We start from the raw sequence: 27,967 nt of genomic DNA, 5'->3' as shown, positions 1-27,967 counted from the left end.
CATACATTTTTTCTTTCGCACACGAAAAGGAAAATCACTTAATTTCACGTCACTACAAAATAAAAAAAATAGTGCATTTAAATGAAAATGAAGCATGAAAATCAATTCCGGAAAGAAAACCCCTAACTTCAAAATGAGACAAACGCCCAAAACAAAAAAGGAAAAAAACGCCAATAACCGAATCCCAGTTGATTTTTATACTTTCCTTCACGTTCTGGCAACCGAAGCTGAAGTCTACATTTTTTTGGGTCCAGAGCACAGAATATAGAGGGTTGTGATTCTAGGGTTTGAGGGGTTACCTTTGAGAGAGAGAGAGAGAGAGAGAGAGAGAGAGAAGGAATGGAAGGTCCGAGCAACGGAGGGATGTTGTACCACGAGGTACAAGAGTCGAAGCTGTGCGCGGTGCATTGCGTGAACACGGTGTTACAGGGTCCCTTCTTCTCGGAATTCGATTTGGCCGCTCTCGCCTCCGATCTCGATTGCAAGGAGCGTCAGATGATGCTCGAAGGCGGCTCTGGCGCCGGCCTCGTCCCCGAGGAATCTCACAACGTCTCCCTCGACGGCGATTTCAGTATTCAGGTTTTGTTCCCCCACCTCACTACTTATGCTTCACGTTATCTTTTGTTTTATTCAATTTGATGTGAATTTTTAGTTCTTGGTTTGGTTGGACTATGGGAGCAGAGCATTTGAGGATTAAAGACTTATTTTCTTGAATATCTTCACTTAGATTGCATAAATTTGTTAACTTTTCTGCTCCAGTAGTTCATTCAGGAAATCTTTTGGTGACCTTGAGGTTTCGATGTGAAGTTTTAGTACTTTTTGGTCGCAAACTAGTTTGAGGAGGACATTTGAGGATTAGCACGAGCAAGCTTCTTTCAAAGATAATCCAAAGCACTAAGATTGGCCAGAGCGAGGATTGAGAGCAATAAGGCAGAGAGAGGAAGGAGAGTGGAAGGGAGGGCCCTATTGAAGGATTGTGTGACCTAGGAGATTAAACACTTTCACCGGGAATGCATAAAAATGAGACTTTTCTGCTCATTCTCTAATTTCTTAGGCAAATCTCGAGGTTTCAATTGGATGTGTGGTTTTTATTGTTTTTTGGTTCCGAGTTTGGTAATGTCTGTACAATAGGTTTGAGAAGGACATTTGAAGATTAAACTAAGTCACATAATCCATGAGCGCGAGGGTGGAAGCATCTTTTAAATTCCAAAGTACTAAAATTTGCTAGAGTAAGGATCGAGAGCAAGAAGGCAGGGAGAGGACGGAGAGCGGGATGCAGGGCACTATTGAAGGATTTGCGACTAGGGGATTAAACACTTCACTTGGATTGCATAAAAATAATAACTTTTCTGCACCAGCTGTTAATTCTGTAAATTCTTTGGCAAATCTTGAGGTTTCAATTAGATGTGAGGCTTAGTGTTTTTTTATTCTGAGTTTGGTAACATCTGTAGACTGTACCATATAGTTTGAGAAGGTCATTTGAGAGTTATTCACATATTTGCTTGACTATCTTCACTGAGGATGCATAAATTAAATGAAATGCATAAAAGATTTTACTTTGAGCTATTTGAGAGTTATTCAACTTGAGCTAAGACTTTTGAGTATGAATCCTCGTTTTGAGCTATGAGCTATGAAGCACGGATACTCCGAAACTAGTCATATATAGGTATCGGATACGGATACGTGCCCGATACGCCCCGATATGTATCAAATACGTCAAATAAGTATCCTGTAATTAAATTAAAAGTTTTATTTTCGGATACGTTTCGGATATGCGTGGGATATGTCCAGATACGTTTTAGGATACGGCGGGGTCAAAAATGATTTTTTTTACAGATTTAAGTAGAAAAATTAGAAACTTTGAGTGTATAGAAACCCTAATATATGCTATACGACTTATTTGGAGAATTGAGATTGAAGGTAGGACCTTTCGACGACTCAACAGGCTGGATACCTACAAAGTCCAAACCTAGATCGATTCCTTCTGCGAGGTTCTCTCTCTCTCCCTCCCTCCCCCCGTCCCTCTCTCTCTCTTGATTCATCGTACTCTCTCTTCCTCCCCCCCTCTCTTGATTGGTCTGGAATTGATACTTGCTGAATGTGTTTATTTGTTGTTCATTTTTAGCATGGGCAGTTTTTGAACTGGAAGTTTAGGTTCCACGAGCGGTAGTAGCAATCACACGGATGAAGAAGAAGCTCCTCTTTGGGGACTTTAACCTCTCGTTTTGGACTTTTGGCATGTATTGGATGTTGGATGCTTTGTATAAGTTTTTGTTAGGTTTTCTTTGTTTGGAATGACTTTTGTCATTTGTCTTGGACATGTGCTTAATGCTTGGTATTGGCGAATTAACTACTTCTGACTTCTTATGCCTGGTAGGAGACTAATAATTATAATAATATATAAGTTGCACAGCCGTATCCATATCCTAGTTTTTTACGTTTTGCTGTTTCGCCGTATCCATATCGTGTTGTATCCGTATCTGTATCCGTGCTTCATTGGTTTTGAGGAAGGAAGAATAGAGGACTTCAATCAGATTCTAATTGATTTGATCAAGATAGCTGTTATGCTCCAGCAGTAAATTCTGTAAATTCTTAGGCAAATCTGGAGGTTTCAATATTTTTTGGTTCTGAGTTTGGTAATATCTGTACAAACAAACTGGTTTGAGAATGACACTTGAGGTTTTTACTGGTATCTTTGTTCTTTTTATCATCTCTGACAAGGCATAAGTTTTAGAATTTTCCTGCTCCAGTAGTTTATTCAGTAAATTCTTTGACAAATCTTTAGGTTTCAATTTGATGTGAAGTTTAGTATTTTTGGTTCTGAGTTTGGTAATATCTGTAAAAATGTTTTGAAGATATTTCAGAATTAAGAACTTATTTTTTGATATCGTCACTGAGAATGCGTAAGTTTGATAACTTTTCTGCTCCAGCAGTTAATTCTGTTGATTCCTTTAGTACTTTTAGCACTTTCGGAAAACTACCTCGTTAATACGGTCGTTGACTGAGAATGCATGAATTCAATAACCTTTCTGCTCCAGCAGTTAATGCCTTGATTGGATGATATTTGGAAAATTTTTGAGTTTGATTTTTGGGTAATGAGTGGAGAGAGAAAACAGCGTAATGATTAGACTTTAGAGATAGGGGTAATGAGTAGAGAGAGATAGAGAGAGAAATGAGAATAATGATTGGAGAGAGGAGAGAGGAGAGAGAAATGAGATTAATGATTGGAAGTAGGGGTAATGAATGTTTTTTGAGTTGGATTTTTTTTTTTCAAATTGGCATCCAAACAAGGCATAAGTCAGTGAATTCTTTGCGAAATATTGAGGTTTCAATTTTTGTTACCTACATGCACAAAGGATCTTTCAGTAGTTTTTTCAAAATTAAATGGTGTTGGAAATTTGTGGATACGAGTTCCTGATTCTAATTCCACTGTTTTGGTTCCTTTGTACAGTCATTGAGTCAGAGCTTAATTTAGTTGAACTTTGGTAAATTGGTAACTTTCTTTATGAATAGTGGAGACAAAACTTCAGGGGCTGGGAAATATGGATCAGTGTAGGTTTTTATAGAACCCTATATCCAACGGATTTTTGTTGATTCCCTATTTTAAAACCAACTTTTGTAGTTTTCCTGATTTTGGAACAAAAGTTGATCTGAGGGAACCAAACTAGACCTATGTTATCAATGGTATACACATAAAAGTGTGTTGCTTGAATTTGAATTTTTGTTCAAAAAACAGTGCAATAATCAACTAGCAGCCCAACTGCCCAACTACCCGAGTTTGAACCATGAAGTAGCAGGCCCAAGCGTTTGGAAGAGCATGAGTGCTTCTCTCATTTAATATATACAAAAACTTTGTCCTAATAGATGTGGGAATCACACATTGCTTCATCATCTCTGTTGAAGCCCCCCTGAACTACACAAACATGCAAGTCTTGTTTGTGTTGGCATGATTTTAAGTGTTGGGGTGTTAACTGAAGTGTTAGGTTTGTGGGAACAGTGCTATAGGGTTGTGGCAGCATGCGTAACTGATTCTGAGGTTTGTGCATATCTTTGTTCATTTATTTCTCGTAGTTTGTATTTGTATGGGTTATAGCATATTGATTATAATAGGGGTGTGGTCGGTGTGGTCTGTTGGGTTTTGGGGTATGTAGCACTGAACCGATCAGCTCGGGCTGGATAATTATAATACCGACCCTAATCAAACTAATCGAGAGACCGAAACCGGTTTGGGGGGTTCAGTCCGGCCGGGATTTCAGACATTTCGGGGCATTTGGGTGGGCTTCATCATCCATCAGTAACAAAAAATGATAATCACATGAGAGCATTTCTCAGTTAGAATCAAACACTAGCATCAACAAAAAAAAAAAAAAAACAAAGAAAAAGCTGACAGATCTACTCACCAAGTTCTGAAGCAACAGAAACATCATTAGGGGTGTTTTTTAGCATCGTTCATCACTAGGTTTTGGAAAGGGATCTAAGAAGCATTTGCACCCTTGATATCTTCTCTGTCAGTTCTTCAATTTCCTCTTGATGGAGGGAGGGAGGTCTGCCATTTTAGGTTAACTTAATATTAATATAAGTAGGGTTGGATTGGGGTAAGGATGGCTGAGATTGAAACCTACGAGTGAAAAAATGGACATTCTCAATAGAGTCGGTCCAGTTTTGTCGGGTAATTTCAAGGTAACCCATAGTGAACAGAAAATAGAAAAGTTCTATTTTCCTAGAACATTTCATTCCGGTGGAGTATTCACAAGGGAAACTGGCCAAACCGGCAAACCCTTATTCAAACCGACCGAACCCCGATTTTTTCAGTCGGTTTTGTCAGTTATAGTTGCACTGCTTCCTTAGATGGAAATTCCGTAATTGATCGATGTGGGATTTATTTATTGGATGATGCTAATACCCAAAAGCTACAAAAACTTAATTATCGGGTGCACGACTTCAGGGAAGTGTATGTAGGAGGCGAGTTAGATAAGGTCATATAGTTGTTTGAACCCTACGATTCACTATTTGTGTCGTACGATTTGATATGATTCAGTGGGTTAACGACTAAGGTTAATGCACAGTTTCAAATATTTAACAAGAAAAATGCAGAATTCAAATTATTAGCATTCTTTAACTTGTTAGCGTAACAGATTGGGAAATCATGTTAAATGGCTTTAGCGTAATATGATACAAGGACAGATTTGATAAAGTTAACTTGGAAATTACAGTTTTTTAGGCCTAATTTGAGTCTATGGAAACAGCGTAGTTATGGATGGATTATGAAAGCTTAAGGTTTGCAGCCTCTTACGCCCCTTCTTGTAAGGTCCAAATTCGAAAGGTCACTAATGACTCATGCCTTACCACTTGGGAGCACAAGGTTAAAACAACCTCGTCCCAGGTTGAAAGTTTGAAAGTTTTTTGATCTAATTATAAGTATGAGCCATGAACTCAAAATTAGCTCACCCCGAAAGACTATCCAAGGAGATATATCATTTGGGTTCATTACTTCTACTTGTGCACCAAGACTACCCATGAAATCATTCGATGTAGGACGGGTGTTACAGAATGGCATTCGTGTTCTATGGGTATGAGCTAAGGCTTTGTGTATCATGGCCGGTTATTTCTTAAGTTGGGCTGTGACGTGAGGGTAAGTTTGGAATGTCATAAAAAAGTCTAGCAAATCTGTTAAGCTTCCAATTTTGTACTGGCTATAGGGACAAGTGAAGGATATGTTGCAAAGGAAAATAGGGTCGGTGGTCATACTGGGATGCTTTTGTTTTCATAGTAAAGACCCATGGTCTGAGTAGCTTGCATGCTTTTGTGATTGGAGCATTTGGTAGGCCTCTGCTATTGATTTTGCATTCTATTACGGTTTTATTTTTTGGGAAATGGCATTTTAGTGTTTTTAGAGCTGGGATATCAGATATTGACACCCCTCCTCCCTTCACCCTCTCCCCTCTGACCATTTGAAAAATGAACGAAGCACTTCTCTCGTTCTATCAGGTGCAGGGAACTGTTTTTTTGGGTGGTTGTCAGATATGGTTGGAACCCCAATACCTCTCTTTAATGTAGTTAAACTGTGTTAGAGAAATGTCTCTTCTGTTGGATAAATCAAATGGTTGCTGTTTGTTCTTTTCTGCGCCGACTATATATCAGCCCGTTATTGATAGGGTAATACAAAAATTCTGGTTGCAGGTTTTGGAAAAAGCATTGGAGGTGTGGGACCTACAAGTCATTCCGCTCAACAGTCCTGTTGCTGAACCGGCTCAGATTGACCCGGAACTTGAAAACGCTTTTATTTGTCATTTGCAGGACCATTGGTTCTGTATCAGGAAAGTGAACGGAGAGTGGTACAACTTTGACAGTCTCTACGCAGCCCCCGAGCACCTATCCAAGTTTTACCTCTCTGCATATCTTGACACTCTTAAGGGCTTCGGCTGGAGCATTTTCCTTGTGAGGGGAAATTTCCCCAAGGAATGCCTCATCGCATCCTCAGATGCTTCCAATGGTTACGGACAGTGGCTTTTACCCGAAGATGCTGAGAGGATAACTAAATCGTGCAACTCCGGTCAGAGGCCTACTCACGGGACCCGTCAAAATCGAGAGATTTCAGATCCTTCGAGTCAGTTTGGGGAAGCGGAAATGCTTTTGGAAGCAGAAGATGAGGATTTGAAAGCTGCAATAGCAGCTAGCTTGATGGATTCCTCCCCAGCCCCAGCCCCAGCCCCAGCCCCCGCCCCCGAAGCGGCCAGTGCTGAAGTTGGCACCTCAGAAAATGAAAACAATACTACAAGTGAAGAAAATGTGAGCGAAAAGAAACCTTTGTAGGTTTTACGAGACGTTCTGTAATTTCCGGCAAGTCTTGATCTCCGGCTCGCATCGTGAACTTAACATCGTGTGTGCAAGTTCCAGAGGGTGTGCAGTAGTTTTATACATTTTTAGATATTAATTTCCTTTTTACCCTCCTTTTCTTGTTCAATTAAACACTGTAAAATCATAAATTTTGAAAATAATGATTGTTCCACTACAGTTGGTTTTTCCCCCCTCCTTTTTGTTACCAGAATGCTTGGTTATTTGTATTCCTCTTCCCAGTTGGGATTTCATTTCAGGAATACCCATCCCGATTTGATAGATCTGTTTATAATACACACAAAACTCAGTAGACCTCTCACTTGAGGTCTCTATATATTGGAGAAATATGGATTGTCACTTGAACTTAATATTGAATCAGCTAAATAGAGAACAAAAGAGAGAGCGAGGAAGATAACAGATTTTTATGAGCAAAACCTAGGGGCTGGTAAAAGTTGTGCTGCGAAACTAGAGAGATGGTAGATGATTTGTCTAGTGGTTGGCGATGTAAGAATTGAGTTTGGTTTGTATTGGATCCATTAGAAAATGAGGAGCGAGCAATGAATGAGAGAAAAAGGGCAGAATTTCATCAATTCTTGAATTGTCAAAATAAGTCCGAAGTTGTTATATATAGCTATCGTACATATTTTACGTATCAATGAAGCGTAATTTGACAGATGTATGAAAATCACCCTGAAATTTTAGAAAGAAAAATCTTAGATAAGCCATAATAAACAGTTAAAACATCAATGTGGTAGCCTGGTTGAGGGCTTACTCTTCAAGTGATTTGGGTGGTTAAGAGGTCCAAGCTTCAAGACATGTTAACGATGCATTCTTAGACTTTGTGCAAAGTCGAACTGTGTTCCTCTTTGATTGGCAGTAGTTGCAATGAGGGACGGACCCAAAGGAGGTCACACGGGGCACGTGTATCCACTCGAACGCGTGTTTTCATTCGAAATTAAAATATTTTTTTATAAATTAACATAATTATAAAAGTGTGCTGATATATAAACATACACACTTGCATATATTTCGAAAATACACATATAGAATTAGTTTTATGCCTGAATTTTATTATATGATACATTTATAGTTGTTACTTTAGGAACTGTTTGTCTATTTGGAGCAATTTTTTCTTGATTCTCTTTATTTTAACCATTTGGGAGAAATATTTCAAGATAAAGTCATTAACAAAATAACTTGATCATTCTATAACTTATCGATGTTCATTTAAACCATACTTTAAAAAGTTGTCAGAGATTTTGTACTCATTTTTACCTAATTTAACTTAAAACATGTGTTATAAACTTTTGTAGTTAGTAATATATGCCTTAATTTTGTACAATCTTATTGTGATTGATTAAAAAAAATGAACTTTATCTATTATGATTAACAGGTGCCCTCACTATACTATATTCCTGAATCCGTCCCTGACAATGACCTTGTGATCTCTTTCGAGCCACACCGAACCAGAACTCACAGTGATCACGTCCTGAGGGAGAGCTATTACATCGGCCATCGGGTATTTCCGCGCCCCCCTTTATAGAATAGAATTAATAAAATTGTCCAATGTCAACTTTATCCTCCAAACCCCTAGCATGAAAGGTAAATGATTAACATGTGCCTCCACTATACTATAATCCTGAATCCGTCTCTGACAATGACCTTGTGATCTCTTTCGAGTCACACCGACCCTGAACTCCCAGTGATCGCGTCCTAAGGGAGAGCTATTACATCGGCCATCGGGTATTTCCACGCCCCCCTTTATAGAATAGAATTAATAAAATTGTCCAATGTCAACTTTATCCTCCAAACACCTAGCATGAAAAGTAAATGATTAACATGTGCTTCCATTATACTATAATCCTGAATCTGTCCCTGACAATGACCTTGTGATCTCTTTCGAGCCACACCGAACCTGAACTTCCAGTGATCACGTCCTAAGGGAGAGCTATTACATCGGCCTTCAGGTATTCCCACGCTCCCCTTTATAGAATAGAATTAATAAAATTGTCCAATGTGAACTTTGTCCTCGAAACACCTAGCATGAAAGGTATAAGCCCATGGCGCCATATGCCGACCATTCCTCTCTCTCTCTCTCTCTCTCTCTCTCTCTCTCCTATGTTTAATGTGTGTATGATTACGTATATATGCTAGGAAATTGCACTACTTCGTAGAAAAGAAAAAGGAGAAGAAGGGAAAACCATGAGTTGGGTTTTCAACCTTTTAGGCTGGAACCCCAAAACCACTAATTACCAAACCCCACTTTCCCCCATTCATCTACATATATCCCTGTATGTTCTTATACGTTTATATATGTATCTACAATCGATCATTCTCATATATGTATATTCCCCCATACTAGAAAACAGTTGGATAGAAAGCTTTACAGAAGAAAACTGCGCTTTACTTTCTCAAAAGGAAGCTTCGGTGTCTGTAAATTTGTTGGAGTATATGTTTATCATCAACTTTACGAGGCTGTGGATCAGCATAGAAACTGTTATATTTGATTGTTCATAGACGCCATCGTTTTTAAATTTTTTGGGTTTTGATTAAACCTTTCTTTTGGTCTGGAGTCCTGATTGTACTTAATTTCAAGAAAATGGGTTCGTCGGATCGATTGTTTAACAGGCAGAGAACTGTTCATGAGATCCTTGGGGGAGGACTTGGTAAGCATATAACACTAATCTCTTCTCCATTTCCACTCTGTATTTATCTCTATACAAGTTATGTTTAAATTAGGAAAATCTTTGATCTGGGTCAGAGTAAATTTTTTTATCCGAGTTCAGGATCAGTCATCATAATTTGATTTGGTAGTTCCATAGCCTGATTAGTGATTACTATGTTTGATTCTTTATTGACTGACAGAAGTTAATTGTGTTGTTATTCTAGTAAGGGTCTCCTTTATCCAATGACTAGTGGATTATGAGTCTAGACCCAGACTTGTCCTTAATTCTTATAGTTTCTTTTATTTTAAGGCTTGAGCTGTTTTAGATTAGGCTCCGTTTTGACAGATAAGGATTTGAAACGAAGTGATTAGACAAAGCTCAAATTTTGATTTGATAGCTTGGATATGAGTTTCAACATTTTAGTTTGGGAGGTTTATCATGATTGAACGAGTGATTTAAAAATCCTTCATTTTGACGATTGTGTTAGTACAAGGATCATATTTTGTATCTCTGGTCCGTCTTCTACTCTAGTTTTATATATATATATTCAAACCGAACAAAAAATCTCTTCATTTGAATTGGATGTCTATCCATATGGAGCCTTGAGTTTCTTTTGTCCAACAGTTGCAGATGTGATGTTGTGGAGGACAAAAAAACTTACAGTGGGAATTCTGTTAGTGACTCTTGCTGTTTGGTTGGTGTTTGAGAAATCTGGCTATACACTTCTATCACTTGTCTCTAGTGTTCTATTGCTCCTACTTGTCATTCTTTTCCTCTGGGCCAAATCTGCAGAACTTCTAAACCGGTAACCTTCAATGATATGTGATGTTTTATGCTTCTTTGCTTGCATACTGGTGTTTGTTAATACTAATGTCTGCCTTAACTAAAGCAATTCAAGATAATTGGTTGTGGGCTCTACTCATGACCCCATATGATTAGATTTTAAGTTTTGATCCATTAAGTCTTCCTTTTGCTCTAACATTTCGATTTTCATTGGATTCCCTAGTAATTCATTCATTGTACACTCTTTAAAATATGACTTGGGTGGTTTAATTGAAAAATGGATTTCATTTGCTTCTTTTTGAATGTACCTTAATTATAAAATTCTGCTGAGGTTTACGTGGGTACTTCGAAACTCTTTAACTGTTTGGATGTTCAATACTTTTTGTGAAATTAAAATGATGTTGAGCGAGCACCACCTTGTATACAAAGAGAGAGAAAACATGTTTGGTAATACTCGGTCAAATAAGATGGTTTTGGAAAATGGCATGTGAGTTATCGAAACGATGAATTCTATAGAAAGTAAAACTAGTCCTTGAGCTATCACCAATTCGGAATTGGATGGCATGAATTTGGAGGCTTTATCAAAACGAATATTAGGACTTAGGAGTTTAAGCCCCTCTAGCATATTTTGTCATGAAGAATCTTAATAAGAAGTCCCCGATAGCATCATCACTATCTCGTTTGTGTGATAACAAGGTAAAAAGAACTTTTCAGGTATGAAAATGAGATGTTGATCAATGTAGTTTCAGTATGAGGCAGACGACACACGTAAATAGCTATGAAGGTTCAGTGTTGCTCTAAGATCCAACTTGATCATTTGCATGATAACTGTCGTCATTCATTGTACACTTTTTCTTAGGAATAGATCATAAAATTTAAAGCTTTAACGCTGCAGTTATTACTGTATCGATTTTACACTTAGGAACTCTATTTCAAAAGCTACAAAGTATTGTTTAATTCTCACAAGAAACTCTATCCAAAGTTTTAAGATCATTTCGAGCCTGTACCAACTGTTTGTGTTTGATTGAAATTGAATATGGATGTTTCAAACAGGTCCCTGGATCATCTTAGATCTTCCTCGGTAGTCATATAAGTTGTTGGAATCTAAATAGGTATTAGAATCTTGAGGCTAAATGACATGATGTCATGAGTGGTTGAACTGCTTATTTTTGTACCTCCACAGACCGCCTCCACCACTACCAGATTTGTGTCTCTCGGGAGAAGTGGTAAACGAAATAACAGGTTTTATTCACAGTCGCATCAATGCATTGCTCTTGACATCCAAGGATATTGCTCTGGGAAAGGACACAAGAATGTTTTTCAGAGTTGCTGCATATTTGTGTGTACTTTCTGTTGTTGGGGGCTTCACTGATTTCCTTACCTTGGGCTACACCAGTAAGTTTTGACTTTGTCTTGATTTCCATTAGTACAGGTATATAAGCATATGAGTGACTCATGACCCATTTTTTGAGATTGGTACTGAATAAGATTACCAGAACCAAGTCTTTCCACCTGATTTTACTTATCCTCAACTTCATTACCTTGGAATGATGCTCATTTTCACGATAGTGTATCTCTTTGTGGCAGGCCTTCTTGTTATTCTAACCATTCCAGCACTCTATGAGAAGTATGAAGACGATATAGATAGATATATACTAATGGGTTGCAGAGAACTGCAGCAGTTGTGCGTGAAATTTGATGCGGAGTATCTCGGTAGGGTTCGAAAGTGGATTTTCGACTTTGAGAAGCAGAAACTAAGCTGACCCTTTTGTTTTCTTTTGTCGTGTGCTTGCTTTTGCGCTGAGGAGTGTTGAGGATGGTGTGATAAAGTTGCACTAAGCCTCGTTCAGATTGTTCCGGAATGGTTCATTTTTTTAATCATGTCTCTTAACAGAGATTGTTTTGGAATTGTGACTAGAAAAAACAGCAGGTGCTCTACCTGTTTCAGATTTGACGAGTTTTGGAAGTTATATCTGCATTACGAGAGAGATACAATGCTTTTGTAATTGTGTGAGTTGAACATCTAGGTTTTGGGGGTTTTAGGAATTATATCTGTATGCAGAGAACAATACAATGCTTCTGTAATTGTATGAGTTGAACATGTATTGATTGGGTGATTGTTTTATTGTACTTCAAAAAAAGTAGTTTCAGCTACAAGATGATTGTGCTATTCACTACACGAACTTGCAAAATGGATATGTTTAATAACAAGGAGATTCGTCGTTTCTGATCGTGCTTCACATAACTCTTTGATTCAGTCTTCAGTGAACTCGTATTTTGACATGTGATAGGCTTTCACGACTGTTGACATCTTAGTTTCTAGGACTCCGGGGACACGCGACATGCGGGGACACACAAGACACGTATGGGACACGCCATGTGATCTGTCCAATATATTTAAAAAGGAAACAAGAAGAAACTATTAGTATTGTTTGTTTCCGAATGGAATATTCATATTTATTAAGTGTATGATCCATTCTTTGAGATTGGCAGTGAATAAGTTCCAAGAACTAGTCCTTCCTCCTGCTTTTAGTCATCCTCAACTTTACTCCCATGGCCATGGGTACGATTTCCATTTTCATGATCTTGTATTCTTTCATGGTTGGCCTTCTCATTATACTTCCTGTTCTGGCACTCTATGGGATAGATATTTAGTAATGGGTTCCAGGGAACTCATTTTATGCGTAGTCTCTCGGTAGGTTTCGAAAGTGGATTTTCAAGAAGCAGAAACTAAGCTGAGCATTTTGGTTTTCTTTTCTTTTCTCGTGTGCTTGCTTTTGTATTGAGAAGTGTCGAGGACAGTGTGATAAAGTTGCGCTAAGCCTGTTTAGGCAGGAGATTCCAATTATTACAGAATGATTCATTCCCTGGTGTATAATCATGTTTATTCACAGAGATTGATCGGGACTTGTGACTAGAAAAAATTGGCAGGTGACATACCTGATTCAGATTTGACAAGTTTTGGGAGTTATATACATTTGTATTTCAAGAAAAATTTCATCTGTGTTTTTTTTTTTTTTTTTTTAATTTTTTTTTAATTTTTATGAACAACGATTTATTATTATTATTAATCAAATGTAAAAGGATACAATGATTAAACGGGACAGGAAAGCAGCACGGCAAGGGGATGACATCCCGACTATGTTGGTATCCCACCCCTCGACAATCATATGGCACTCGAGACCCAAGAACGATTTTAAGCTCGCATTATACCAACTGAAATCAAGCAAAAGGAAAGAAAAGCTCAAACATGAGCAAAGGTCCAAAACAACAGCAGCAATAGCCTTACAGAGTTTCAAACTAAAGAGCCTTCCCCTAAAAATAGCACCTTCTAATCCAGAAATACTACAGCAGTAGCATTATTGCATTCACCCTTATTCCAAAGCATACCAGATTAGCTTTAGTTGGCTTACCCATTTTAAACCCAAAAAAAAAAACCAACAGCAGCCCCACAGTAGATACAAGAACACCAACATTGATCTTGAAAATGCCCAGATTCAAGGTTTGATTAGTTCCAATAGACACAAAGTCATTGTAGGTACCGTACCTTCAGTTTGCATCCCAAAAGTAGATTGATTGACCATACTAGCAGCTGAAGTAGATTGGACTGGCACCATATTGCAGCAGCAGCATTTGCAGAAAAAATTCTTCATAAGCATCCACAATTGATTGGATCCAGCAGACTAAAGTAGCATCTTCAAGCCACCAAATGAAGCATCAAAGGCAGGGGAAGCCCCATCATATGCAACATAGGCGGGATTTGCAGAGAATCCTCCAGAGAGCAAGCATCAAAGAGAGGGTAGCCCCATCATATGCATTATATCCAAGCATAGGCAGGGATGGCAAATGACAATAGAGACTAATGACAAACCTGAAAAAACTCCCCAAAGTAGTACTTAGAATTGGCACACCTGACCCAAATGGAAAAATAAACAGACCCAACCATCATACACTTTAGGAAACCACCATGAGATCAACAACGTAGAAACAAACAGACCAAACAAAAATCTGCAGACACAATTTAGAGATAAACAGAAAACAGCAGACCCAAAAACTAGAGATGCACCAGACTCACCCATAATGCAGACTCACCCAAGCCCAAACCCACAAAGATTAAGTCCAAAAGACCAAAGATCAAGACTCATATCCAAGAAGAACCCACTAAACCAAAACCAAAAGGCAGACTCATTTATTTCAAGCCCACAAAGACTCACAATCCGCCCCAAAAATCACAACAGACGCACAGCTAGATCAAGAGATAATTAGATAGCATCCAGTATGCTCCCCATCCTGAAAGAGAAATCATTGATAGAGTAAACACAATCCACCCATTTTGCTTTTACCCAAAAGGCAATTCATATTTTGATGAGCTCCACCACCTCAATCCAATTCGGTTCTATGTTCTGAAAGAGCCACTCATTTCGCATTTTCCAGATTGACCACATGGTTGCAAGAGGTATGCAATTCCGGATAAGTGTTTGGAGATAGCTTCCATCCAAGCCACCACTTCAGCAAAAATGGGACTGATGGTGAAGTTACCCATTTAGCTCCCCACCAATTGATGATGGATGACCATACCTGCCACACATATTTACACAGCAGTAGGATGTCATTAGGAGTTTCCAATTCTTCTCCACAGAATTCACAAATTGTCTCTTCATCCTCTTGAATGATTCCCAATCTTAGAAAGAAGTCAGCAGTTTTTAACTGTCCCAGCTGAGCCATCCAAGTAAAACATTGCACCCTAAGAGGGGCAGCATTGTGCCATACTAAATGGTATACCTTTTCTTCCTCTGCTTCACTACAAAGTACCGATCCAAGGAAAGTTTTCGTCAGTGGTTTAAGTGACTAATGAATCCAGGATACAACTCAGATCACAATGGCATTAATGTTTGAAGTAAGCTAAAATCATATTACAATTCTTTAGCTCTTTAAATGAAAGATAAACACAGACTAGAGCTTAATTCTAAAAGAAAATACTTAGCAGTCTCAGAAAGATTCAATCCTTTTGTTCATGATAGAAAATGCTAATCCATCATAGTACAATCGATGTTTATGGTAGAAATACTTAGCAGTCTCATCATAGTACAACTCTTTAGCTCTTTGTGTTTTTGCAGTGCCAAAGTTTTACCACTTATAGGTTTAAGCATGGTTGGATCAACCAAAACTTTCTCATTCATCCATGAAATTCCAAGTCATAAGAACCTCAATTGCCCTGAACACTTCAGATGAAAGAAAGAACCATAGACCGACAAACGACTTCCTTCAGAAGCCAAATGTCAAACACGTGGGAGGCATATACCTTGCATCAATTTCTAATACCATAAGCCATATAAATCAAAACCCGAAAAGCTATTAGATTGCACGCCAATTGAAATTGAACTTGATACAACAACCACCCATTGTACCTGAGATTGTTGCTTACATTCCTGAGCTTCAGATGTGGGTCTCTCTACAAAGAGAACGGGTTTGGCAGTGTGGTCATGTTCAGCAGCTCCGATCGCCGCCCGAGTCGCGGATTAGCTTTGCAACGGTTGACTCAATGATCGGAACTCTGATTGGCGAAGGTCGACTTGGATTTGCAACGGTTATAACGGATTAGGACCAAAAGTGAGGAAAAAGACAAATAAGGTTGTAATCAAATGTACCCGGCCTTCTTTTTTTCAAATTTTTTCGAGACATATCTTCTTCGATTAAATAGCAGTAGAACCTCGATCAACTTGTTATTTGCCATAATTATCTTAATTAACAAGCTTTACAATTTGGATGAATTGGATCATCGAATTGATTCCAAACAATGGTAAAAATTTGTCAAAAACGGCAGAGAAGCCTCATACTTGATTGTAAATCAAACTCACGTCTTATAAGGTTGTAATCTAGTGTGGCCAGCTCAATTTTATTCATTTTTTTTTGAAACATTTCTTCTCCGATTAAATACTAGTAGGAATCCGATGAACTTGACATTTCACAAAATTAATAAAAATGGAAATTTCTACGATGTGGACAAATCGGATGATCAAAGTGGTTCCAAAATAAGTTTAAAAATTGCCAAAAACAGAAGAGGAGTCTTTTTCTTAGCACTTCTCAAGTTGAACATAAGAAGTGTAACTCGCGTTTTCTACCCCCGCGTCACTTGTTTTCAGACGTTTTGCAAACACAAAAAGGCAAACAGTGTCGTTGCTCAGAAGTCGTCACGGGGGAAGCTATTTTCCAACCACAAGACTCGTATCTTCGAGACGCCTGTTTTCACTTATCTTAACTTCGCATGGTCAACAGGAGAAGTGATTAATAAACGGATTTCTTCCTTCAAGCCTAAATTTGAATGTCTTTTCGAACGTATTTTAATAATCGATACTGTTTACGTTTTAGAACACATTGATTTTATCAATTTTGAAAAAGATTAGTTCCATCGAATACCGGTTTGTATACTTTCCAATCAAATCTACATGGTGGAATATTGGAAGAAATGAAGTGTGAAACACTGAATCGGATCCCATTTTCGAAAATTGCTCTCCTGAACGGATTCCTACATTTGAGACCCAATTTGTATGTCTTTCCGGACGTTTTTCAATAATCGAATCTGTTTACGTTTTACAACTCATTGATTTCATCAATCTGGGAAAAAATTAGATCCATCCGATATCGATTGGTAAATTTTCTCGACACATTTATACTGTGGAGCATTGGAAGAAATAAGGTGTGAAACACTGAATTGGAACCCATCTTCGCAAGGAAAAAAAAAAATTGCTCGAGCATTTGCTTCTGCTTCTCCCAATCCTATTGACAGTACAAAATGCGAGTTTGGTTCCTTGCAATTCTCTCTCTATATGTATTCATCTCTATACACATTGTTGTTTAAATTATGAAATTTTCGATCTGGGTCGGAGCCAAATTTCTATCTGGAATCTAGATCGCAGTTATCTTGTTCTTGGGAAATTTTTGAGTTTGTTTTGTGTTCGAGACAGGAATTGTTCAGTGACTACTTGTATAGGAATGCCTGTATTCAATCCGTTGCTATAAATGGTGGAACTTCATTTACTACCTTTTAGGCTTTGTTTGGATAGATGTGGATTTCCAATGAATGGATTTGACATTATCATACAGTTGATGGATAGCTCAAGAATAGATATGAACATTGAGATTAGGAGGTTTATGATCATGGCACGTTTCACGCAAAAAAAAAAAAAGGTCCATGAGTTATCACCAATTCAGAATTGGATGGCCTGAAATTGGAGTCTGTATCAAGAGAATACTAAAGTTTAGACCGTCTAGCATATTCCATCATAAAGATTCTTAATCCAGAGGCTCCATTCGTACCATGATGTTGAGAAAATATAGTCCCGCATTGCTTGGAATGAGCGATCACTTAATCTAATGTTAGGACTTCTCTACTCATTATCAATTGTGATTTCGTTTGTGTGATAATAAGGTAAAAGTTACATCTTCAGTAGAAAATGTGATGTTGATCAAAGTAGTTCAATGTGAGACAGAGAATGTATGTAAGTAGCTGTTACGGTGTAATTTTGCTTTAAGGTCCGTCCAACTTCATGATTTGCATGATTAACTGTTTTGGTTCGGCTCTTTCTATCTGGTCCAACGTGATAGACTTGCCATTGTAGCTGTATCGTCTACGTTCTGATTGTGTAGGTATATCTTATTTTGATTTTAAAGCTTACATGCTGCAGTTTTTGCTTTATAGATTGTCGTTAAATGGAGCCAGATTTTGTCCTTAGGTATTCTATTCCAGAAGTTACCAATAATGGTTTCATTCTCTCCAAAAACTGTATCCATTGTTGCACAATTGTTTTGTTACTGTTTGAACTTCAAAAGATTTATTTATTTATTATTGAATATGGAACTCTCAAGACTATCCCTGCATCATCAGTTCTTCCTCAGAATTTCTGTCAGTTGTGTCAAGCTTACAAATATAAACCAAACCAAACCAAGCCTTACTTCCCAATCACTTGGGGTCGGCTACATGAATCCGTTTCCTCCATTGAGCTCTGTCAAGGGCCACTCACACAAACCCATTATATTCAAGCTTACAAATATATTCAAGATTAAATGACATGAATACATCATCACAAGTCCTCTTCATCGACAACTCTTTGATTTTTTGCATCCGGTCAGCTAGTGAATATTGACAAATCCTCAATTCTATTCAGCTCGAACACAACAGTAGAAAGAAGAATGGAAGTGCTGAGAACTCCTGGGATTTGGCACTAGTTGAGCGGAAAGCAAATACTTCGGTTGCCTTATGTCATCGGAATCCAAGATGGCAGCCTTAACGTAAACCAAGGAAAGGGTGTCGAGAAAAATCAAAGGGTGGACATGGAAACTCCTGGATCCTGCTGGAAAAGGGGTTTTAGCCAAATCAGTCCTCTTAGTGCTGCCTATCGCTGTGTTAAAAATTCCTCTTGGCATGTTTAAGATGTTGAATTTAAATATTACTCAATTCTTTTGGAGTGGAGCTAAGTACACAAGGTAAAATCACTGGATTGGATGGGGGAAATTGATGGATGTTAAAAGTGAAGGGTACTGGACTGACAGAGTCTTAACTCCAAACCCAACTGATAGTAGATGCAATGTAGTCAGTGACCTTATTGACATGGATCATATGGGATGGAATGAGGAGTTGATTAAAGAAGTCTTCATCCAGCGTGCTGTCGAGCAGATTCTCAGTATTCCACTCAGTACAACTGGGGTGCAAACCAAACGGATATGGGCAGGGATCTTGGATGGAAAATTTGCAATGAAGTAGGCCTATGTTATGGCGAAGGAAGCTGCACATAGAAACAGAAAAAGAAACGAGGAGCGAGGACAAACAAAAACATCCTTTGACAAAGTATACATGATATTCTTCCGGTTAATAAGGCTTTAGCGTTTAAAAATATCCCAGTTGATAATATGTGTATTGTGTGTGGTATGCATCCTGAGACTACATCGCATATGCTGTTGTACTGTGATAGAGCAGTTAAAGTTTGGTTGATGTTCCCATTTTGATTTAAGCCTGATTAACTCATGGTGAATACCCAGTTAGGGGAGCTTTGGAATCACTTGCGATCCAGAAATTGTGGAGAGGAGAAAGAGAAGATGTTGGGCTTGTTTGCCATAATCTGCTGGAATGTTTGGAAAGGTCGTAATGATTGGTTGTTCAAGAAAGCTTGATTAGAAGAAACAAAGATCATAGTAGTCACAAAGATCATAGCGAATGCGTTGGATATTCGATAAGTCCTGTTGGGTGCATTTGAAGGAACAACGAAGCCAAAAAACCAAGCGATGATTCAGTCTAATTAACCAGCCCAGGGTGTCAGTGGCAGACACGGTTGAAGCTTTGGGATTTGGATTTGCTTTTTTGATGGCAAAGAACTACGGCAGGATGGAGTATATTCTGGATGGAGATGCTCAGAGCACTGTTCAGATGCTGCAACGAAAGATTAGCGCCAAGGCCAGATTGGGATTATTTCAAAGGCTGCTATAGCAGTGGGGCTAAGGGGTCACATAGGTAGAAATTCTACCGTAGAATTCTGGATGGGAGGTCAACTACAGTCTTTGTTGCATCTTCAGTGCTACAAGGAGAAGCTCTAGCTGTTCGATTAACGGTTATCTGCTGGAATCAAACCACCTCTCTGATGCGGTGTGATCGAGAGTGAAAGCAAAGTTGTGATTCAGCTATGCTCAACCAAAAACATACCGCCATGGGAGTGTGCCAACATCATTGAATATACTACTCAGTTTTTTGCTTCTTCCATTAACTCTTAACTGTAATTGGCTATTCCTTGTCCTGGCCACCCCATGTCAACCAACCTCGGTCATAGATAAGCCCTATGAAAGCACTAACACTCCTAACTACTTGTCATATCCGTGTTGCACCCTTCACACAAATGAGACGCGTCAAGTTTGACTTGTAATATATTTGAAAAAGGAACAACGAGAATTTTAAAGATACTACGGAGTATTAGTTTGCGTGTCCTTAGTCGTGGACTCGTGTCTGTATACTGTTATCCCTATTTATTTTAAACTCAAGTCTTCGTGTTCCGTGTACCCTGTGTCCGTATTTGTATATGTGCTCTTAGGATAAGCCAACCTTGACCTGAATCCCCTTGCTCACACCATCCACCGACCAAATTACCTCTGATGCCTTTTTTTGTCTTACTGGTTTGGTGACACGAAAATATATGCTCGCTACAGAAGAAGGAATGCTGAATTCTAAAAAAGACTTCCTAAAACCTTCATGGATATATAGCCTATTTCAAATTAACCCCTAACAGTAACGAGTAAATTTTAAGGAGAAAAAAACACTCCGAAAAAACATGGGAATTCAGGCTCCGTTTGTTTGTTTTGACGTAAAATGTTTTACAATGTAAAATGTTGTCCATGTAAAATATTTTTTCAGAAAATGTTGTCCATGTAAAATATTTTTTCAGAAAATAAACTTCAAACTTTTATTTTCCGGTGTTTAGTTCGCACTTGAAAAATACTTTTAGAAAATAGACAAAATAGTGTGTGTGTGTGTGTGTGTGTGTGGGGGGGGGGGGGGGGGGGGTGGTTTATGAGAATATTGGAATTGAACGTGGTGGAGAGATATGAGAATATTGGAATTGAACGTGGATCAGGACTGAAGATCGATGAAATTGAGCTGTGATTCTCACAGTAGAAGGCAGCGGATTCATTTCGGAAAAATAACTTATGGAAAATTTGAGAGTAAGTCATTTTCATCCAATTGATGAAAAATATTTTACATGTATGTTCCTATTTTTTACGCAACCAAACACCAAAAAATAGGTAAAATATTTTACCGGAAAACATTTTACGCCCAAACAAAAAAAATAGCACTATGGAACATCGATTGATTGGGTGATTGAGAGAGAATGTAATGGGTGGGAAAAGGGTTGTGAGTCTTTCTATTGAACCAGTTTTCGCCCACGGGGCCGAAGTTGATTGACGCCATTGAACCAGTTCGCGATTTGCTACCAAATCAGAACTCGTGTTTCAGGGGATGCGAGTTATCGTTAATCTTGCAAAAGTTAGCGGCCATAAGCAAATACTCGCGTCCAGGAGAAAAAGCGCGCGGCCAAGAGTAAAAGTTCGCGGCCGAAGTTCACGCTTTCCTCATTCGTGTTTCAGAAATGCGAGTTTGCATTTCATCCAAGCAGTGTCATTGCAAAAGTTTAAAATGGAAGTGTGATTCTATTTTGCGCTTTCCGAATAATGCGGCCACAAGCCACCCTGAATAGTACGTAAATGTGTTTGTGATTCACGCATCTTCTTCTCACACCATAATTCCTCATCATCCAAAGTATTTCCCTCATTTTACTCGGTGGATGAGGATGATTTGGCATTTTAAATGAGAATTTGTAGGCACCACTTCCAGTCCAGCTTCAGGGATGTAATCTGGGTAAGAATTTGAAGTGGCAGGAATGCTTATGTGAAGTTTATAAGTTTCTTATTGATTGAAATTCTTATGGTTTGCGTTGCACTTCTATTAGCTATTTGCATTTCATTGAACTGCTCTCCTTTTTGTTTGGGTGTTATCTTGAAATCTGCTCTCTTTAGTGGAGACTCTTCATCTTAACCATTTTACTCTCTTGTTGCAGTTGAGACTTCTTTATCGAAAGCTAACAACAATGCCTCCATTCTCAAAAAGAATCACTGTCTGAAGTTGTAGGATCATCTTGACACTCTGAGAACTTTAAGGGCTCGTTTTCGATTGAATATGGATCTCTCTCAGAGTTATCCCTCTACATCATCAGAGATCTTCCTCGGAGCTTTCACCAGTTGATCCCCAAAATGATGTGTGCTGCTGCTGCTACTGGTCTGCTTCTCTTATGCTACTGCAGCTACTTTGTGGGATGCTGCTACTATTCTAGTCTGCTTTTTGGTTCTACAAATGCTGATTCTTGGACTGGACTGTTCTGAAGACTGATCTGGTTTTCTACTGAATTTTGTTCTAATTATCTGGCTCTGCTGTCGCACATTCCTTCTTTCCCCTTCGCCCAGCCCGGTTTAAAAACCAAGCATTAAAGAAGGCGATCTGTGCCGTCAAAGAGTAAGCTGAATGCATGTGTCTCCTCTGACTTAGTTATTCATAGTGGAAGTGCGGCTTCAAGGACCATCTACCAAATGGAGGCAGTTTTGGTATGTTAGCTGGGAATTGTCGAATGTGTTTATTTTGGTTACTTGTATCAGCTGTCTCTTTTATTTTTCTCAGTTGATTTCTTGTCTTCTGTTTCCTTGTTTATTTTGGTTACTTGCATCAGCTGTCTCTTTGATTTTTTCTCAGTTGACTTCTTGTCTTCTTTTTTCTTGGGGCTTTTGTGGCAAGTAATTGTCGGGGGTAGAATACCAACCTCGTTAGGATGTTACGCTCTCGTTGTGATGCCTTTTCTTTACTCCCTGTAATCATTGTACCTCCTACATTTATTTAATAAATTCTTTTTTGTGTCCAAAAAAAAAAAAAAAGCATTCTTACCATGGTGAACAATTGTTCAATTGAAATTCCTTGAGAGTGATACATTTGTGCATGTTAGGACCATTCATTAGCTCTTGAAGCTGGATCTCTCTCCCCCAGGTGAACATAGCCAATAGAAACCAAACCATGAACTATAAACTTCAGTTTGTTGCTTCTAGGGTATTTGGTACTTAAGCAACAGCAAACTAGCCAAAACAGAAGGAAAGTGCTATATAAAAGTCTATAAAAGTTATACAGACCATTTAAACGAATATAAAATGCAGCATAAGTTCAAGACCAAGACGAAACAGTAGAACAAAGAGAAGCCAATTGAATCACTAATCCTGGCCACTTCCAAAGTTCTCATGCAACTCATGCTGCCACCCAAACTCTCTCCCATCGCGGCCCATGTCATGATCTGAGTACGACTTATCTCGATTGGGTTGCAATAAATGATGTGGACCTGGCGGTGGAGGCAGCGGAGGAAATGGCAAAGGCTGTGGTGCTAATATACCTTTCCCATCCCTGGGGTCCACACCACTTCCACCCTGGACCTGTTCCACCACCTTATTCGTCGAAGGTGGAACCATATTTGAAGCCAAAACTCCCATATTCGGCCCATAATCCCCCGGAAAGAACACAGGCCTTACTTGAAAACCATCCACCATTCCTTGACCTGTAGGTCCCATAATCCATGGCCGCGGAAAACCATCCGAGAAATTTGCTCCTACAGCTTGACCCGGTGGAAAACCCAAAAGCGACCCCTGTTCTGCTCCTACTTCTGGTGCTGAATCTGGCCGTGCAATCTCGTAGGGACTACCGTAAAATTGAAGACTTCCTTCGGGTGGAAAAGGAGAGTAACCAAATGGAGGGGGACCCACAACTGGATTTGAATTAATTGGCACTGCAAAAGTAGGTGGTGGATGGCCATGCATCGGAGGGTAATCAGGAAAAGGGGTTTCTGACTGATTTTGAACTTGACCGAAAAATGATGAGGTCTGCTGCTTTGGTTGCATGATTGGCCTGGGTAGTGGTGGCTCCCTAGGTTGTGAGTCCCTAGGAGAGAATACTTGCCTTGGGGGCGCTCGGGCAGTGGACTCAGAGGGTGTAGGCTGTCTGGCACTGGCAGCTTCCAAATCATTTCCTCCGTCTTCTTTCTCTATGTTGCGCTGGAGAAGGTCGGCGTGGGTCCCATGAATGTGAGATTCAAATTCGGTTTTCTTTAGGAAGGACTTGAGACAATGAGGAGCAGCACAGATGAAGATGCCATCCATCATTTTGATAGTCTGAATCTTTTGGATGCGTTCGTCACAGCTGTGTAACCGGAAGCACAATATGCACTTGGTTAGATTACTCACCAATCTCTTTGCAAGGAGTTCAAATGAAAAATCATAACTATTGATGGTTTCATTAAGCAGCAAACCTAAATTCATAAACTGCAGACAAATCATTAAGGAAGCAATTGTGCAAGGAATATAAGAAATCCTGCATCTGGAAGGAATGATTCTCAAAACAATTATCCTCATCAAGAATAAAACACAAATGACAACAAAGAAGTCTTGCATTTGGAATGAATGTTTCTCGATCAATAACAAAACATAGATGACAACAAGAAAGAAGACACTGGGCATGGCCTTACAGATAGCAGATGGAATCACTCCTTGCACAATCAAGACAGAAGGCATGGTCACAAGGGCTCTGCAAGAACATAAACTAGGTTAATCCATTTATCATCGAGAAAAAGAACATACAACTGCTAATGCATGAATCAGTGAGACACAGTTCCTCTCTAGTGCACTACAAGGTTGAAATATCATTTGTATGTTGAGCCTGTTAAAAAATCGTTTGTATAAGGAGTTTGCGATGTATAATTGTGGATGGTCATGAAGGGACAGCTAAACTCGAATACAATTTTGAGTTTCCAGTTTCACAAGATCAAGATCTAGAGAAGCCGCATGTTCAAGATTATCCTTACGAAGGGAGATACTTAAGGACAAAAGTATTTTCTTTTACCACTCCAATTCCAAACGTCACAGCAATCTTGATGAAAAATGGAGCTCACCTTAAAACTATTCAACTTACTCCAAAATGCAAAATTAAAAAAAAAAAAAAAATAGCCTGAGGAGAACAAAATAAAAAAAGAATCATGCTTAAGCCAGGTAGTGAAAGAGTTAATTGACCTACCAGGCGTCCATATATAGCAATAGGAAAATCACAGCGGACACAAAAATGAACTCGCTCGCCAAGCTGGCGACGGGACCTGCGACCGACAGTCTTAACAAGTGATGTAGCAGTCGCTGAGCCAAGGCCCTTCGCTACAGGAAGATCTGCAAGGATTAGGTGCTCAGGACATGCAACTGTCACAGTTTCCACTGGCACGTTCTTTCCCCCAGAGGCCCCTTCTACGGATTGAACACTTCTAAGCCGGATCTGAAGCATCTTCATAGAACTGATTCCCCCTTTTCACTCTGCTAACCGGGGAAAAAAATCAGCTTCAAGCCTTCTAATGAGGTAGTGCTAAAGGATAAAAAAACAAGACATTTAATCAAAGATATATAATTTCTTGAAAATTAAAATCAACCATATCTCCAACTACACAACTACAGCATGTGTCTCCTAGTTAGACATTGTTTGGATTTGATCCTCCAAAGCACGTGAATAGCAATATTCATACTATCCATAGCAGAGGAATTGTAAAGCATCCACACCAGTACTCACCCTAACATAGCAGAAAATACACTTCAAAACCCAACAACCCACACTTGCGACTAGAGCAGAAAGGAATTTCATACTGAACCCGAATAACCTAATCCACTACGTTAGGTGGCAGATGGCGACGTGCTTCGCGTTTTGGATTCACTGGAGCGAATTCACAGGGAACTTCCGCTGTCCAGGGCACCAAAACACATCATATTGGTATGCACATCCCAATCCCCACTTTTTTATGGTTTAGATAAAAGGAAAACCGCCGTTTGTTTACCGAAAAAAAGAAAACCGCCAGTTTTGGTTATGATTTTGGTTTTACGTATATGTTTTGGTTTTTGTTTTGGTTTTGCCAATAACCGAACCGCACCATTGCCATCCCTAGTTGGAAATCACCCTTTCTCCGTAAGTTTTGTACATGGTTTCTACGAGGTGCCAATTGCCTAACCCTAGAAAAGTCCCCTGCCCATTTCCAACAATGTTCTTAAAGAACTCCCGGCCTGTGATCTCAACTTAAAGATCTTCCTCAAAGGCCAAGAAGAATATGGTGGCAACTTCGCCACAAAGTACCAGGTTTCTTACATATGGCCAAAGATGCATCAACATTCAAGCCTTATTCCACTTCGGCAACTTCTTAAAACCCAACCGTGCTTCTTTTTTTAGGGACACAAACAGAATAGCAGCATATTTTTTCCCTTGAAGTATTTACTATTTAGACGGTTCCTCCCCACAAGAAAGCTCCAAGGATACTCATATATCTCCTTCCTGGTCTTCTTAGGCAGCATATTAAAGGTGGAACTCCCTTACACTTGGACACTGAACAAAACAACACTGATCAATCTTGATCTACTCAGAGTAGCTTATCTGGTCATGATTGAATCCTAGAAAGCACCTTCCTGATGCTGGCAGCTGGTGGCAATCTGAATGCTGCAATCTGTGGTAATCAAGAGAACCCCCAACCCCACTCACTACCTAAAGAATTAGTGATAAAAGTCTGAAAGGCTGTGTAGTAACCCAAACCCCGCAAAACTAGTTTTTTGTCACCTAACCAAATCATGACTTTGATCATACCACCATGCTTGTGTGGCTAATAGCTCTTCTTAAAATGTTTGACAAACAAATTTTTAGAATAAAGAAAAAGATAAATGTAAACACACAAAACAACATTCAGACTTTATTTATACAACAATCTGTCAAAGGACATAGATGCCCTAGAGACACTCTCAAACATACTTACAAGAGTTAAGGACCCAGAAAATTGTAAATAACCTTTAGATTCAAAATAAGCAGCCAAATTACCCAGAACTCTTCCCAAACATCCAGTGTCACTGAAAAGACAACAAACAGTCCCTACCCCAAATAACAAGACGACCCAAAACTCAAAACAATCATTAGAAAGTTGAGAAGCAATGTTGACGTGCAGCAACAACGAATCATGTGTATTGAACAAGGTGATCCGAATTCCAAAGGAATCTTATTGAATTAACAGTGCTGAGAACTACTAGTCAACCCCAAGGGGTTGGCCTAGTGGTCAAGGCTTTGCTCTCTCCTAAGGTCTCAGGTTCAAAACCCCTTTGGGGCCAGTCCATAAGGAACATTTGCTCCAGCTTCAAGTGGGCCTCTGCTAGTGGACGGTGGATTTCCGGTCCCTCAAAATTAGTCAAAGTTCGTGTAAGCAGCCCGGGCTTGTGGTTATCAAAAAAAACTTTACACTAGTCCCACATCAATCGAATTCAAACGCTAAAATCATCCCACCACAATAAAGACAAAAAGTGGCGCACACACACACACGTTTCTTAAAATTAGGTATTCTAACAGAAACCAATAGAAACAAAGACGAACACCAATCGAGACACAGATATCTCTTCACAACTAAAAATTAATTGAACCAAAAGACTCCGATACCTGGAGAAGCACGAGGCTAAGAACGAAAACTTTTAGAAAGCCCTACGAGTATTCACATCGCAATACCGTAACAATCTATTGAATAAACGAGAACATCGATATAAGTGTAAAGATACTCTTAATACATATATTGCTAGTGCATTACCTACATATATTGCTGTTCCGATTGGAAGATACCTTCAGAAAAGTGAGATTTGTATCGAATTCTGAACCTGTGCGAATCTCCGATCGTCCGCCGCAGCCGGTGGTTTTCGCTCCGAGAGGGACGGCGACAAGTGTTGGTTAATTTGGGCGTGGGTTGGGAAGGGGGGGGGGGTGTTTGTTCTCTGCCGTTTGGTACCGGGCCGCGGGTCTGGGTCCAAATCAGTTTGGGTCATGTTTAATTTGAGGATTTTTTTTTTTTAAAGTTAATTGCTTATTTATTGTTTTTTAGTAAATACACTAGGTTTTTGCCGAAATATTTCAATTTTCAGAGACATCCTTACTAGGGTAATCATAAAAGTGAAATAATATGAATCAAATCTTGTTGATTTATTCAAAAAGAATTACCCCCTAAACAGATAAGTTAGTTTACCATCACCAACGATAGTACGCAAATAAGTAAAGTAAAGTATACGCTAGT

At 39.0% G+C, this 27,967-nt stretch overlaps 3 protein-coding genes and 1 long non-coding RNA gene across 13 annotated transcripts; 2 read left to right on the top strand and 2 right to left on the bottom strand.

Annotated features, from left to right (window-relative positions):
* Positions 1-186: 186 nt before the first annotated feature.
* LOC131326718 (ataxin-3 homolog) lies at positions 187-7,012 on the top strand. 3 transcript variants are annotated; one of them, XM_058359577.1, is made up of 3 exons: positions 195-579; positions 6,181-6,201; positions 6,298-7,012. In XM_058359577.1, exons 1-3 carry the CDS (start codon positions 340-342, stop codon positions 6,811-6,813), a joined length of 777 nt encoding a protein of 258 aa, XP_058215560.1. In that variant the 5' UTR covers positions 195-339; the 3' UTR covers positions 6,814-7,012. The 3 variants fall into 3 exon arrangements, with proteins under 3 accessions (XP_058215559.1, XP_058215560.1, XP_058215561.1); XM_058359576.1 differs by having other exon boundaries at positions 187-579; positions 6,181-7,012; XM_058359578.1 differs by lacking the exon at positions 6,181-6,201.
* A 1,946-nt stretch (positions 7,013-8,958) lies between these two features.
* Positions 8,959-12,460, top strand: LOC131326786 (reticulon-like protein B12). Its single transcript, XM_058359665.1, has 4 exons — positions 8,959-9,503; positions 10,128-10,308; positions 11,470-11,681; positions 11,874-12,460. The coding sequence occupies exons 1-4, from the start codon at positions 9,437-9,439 to the stop codon at positions 12,047-12,049; spliced, it is 636 nt and encodes a 211-aa protein (XP_058215648.1). The 5' UTR covers positions 8,959-9,436; the 3' UTR covers positions 12,050-12,460.
* Positions 12,461-13,478: 1,018 nt separating this feature from the next.
* On the bottom strand, positions 13,479-16,091 carry LOC131326259 (uncharacterized). The gene is made up of 2 exons (XR_009199950.1): positions 15,695-16,091; positions 13,479-15,087 (listed from the first exon to the last, which is right to left on the bottom strand). It is a non-coding gene; the product is annotated as an uncharacterized LOC131326259 (long non-coding RNA).
* A 6,853-nt stretch (positions 16,092-22,944) lies between these two features.
* Positions 22,945-27,662, bottom strand: LOC131326763 (E3 ubiquitin-protein ligase HAKAI homolog). 8 transcript variants are annotated; one of them, XM_058359641.1, is made up of 4 exons: positions 27,523-27,662; positions 24,922-25,254; positions 24,377-24,435; positions 22,945-24,051 (listed from the first exon to the last, which is right to left on the bottom strand). In XM_058359641.1, exons 2-4 carry the CDS (start codon positions 25,180-25,182, stop codon positions 23,076-23,078), a joined length of 1,296 nt encoding a protein of 431 aa, XP_058215624.1. In that variant the 5' UTR covers positions 25,183-25,254; positions 27,523-27,662; the 3' UTR covers positions 22,945-23,075. The 8 variants fall into 8 exon arrangements, with proteins under 8 accessions (XP_058215624.1, XP_058215622.1, XP_058215621.1 ...); XM_058359639.1 differs by having other exon boundaries at positions 27,491-27,653; XM_058359638.1 differs by having other exon boundaries at positions 24,922-25,205; positions 27,491-27,651.
* Positions 27,663-27,967: the final 305 nt, after the last annotated feature.

Source organism: Rhododendron vialii, chromosome 5a (genome assembly GCF_030253575.1).
Source record: "Rhododendron vialii isolate Sample 1 chromosome 5a, ASM3025357v1".
NCBI classification, from domain to species: Eukaryota; Viridiplantae; Streptophyta; class Magnoliopsida; order Ericales; family Ericaceae; genus Rhododendron; species Rhododendron vialii.
Note: the sequence above shows the minus strand (reverse complement) of the source record. Positions and strands in the feature narration are given on the sequence as shown.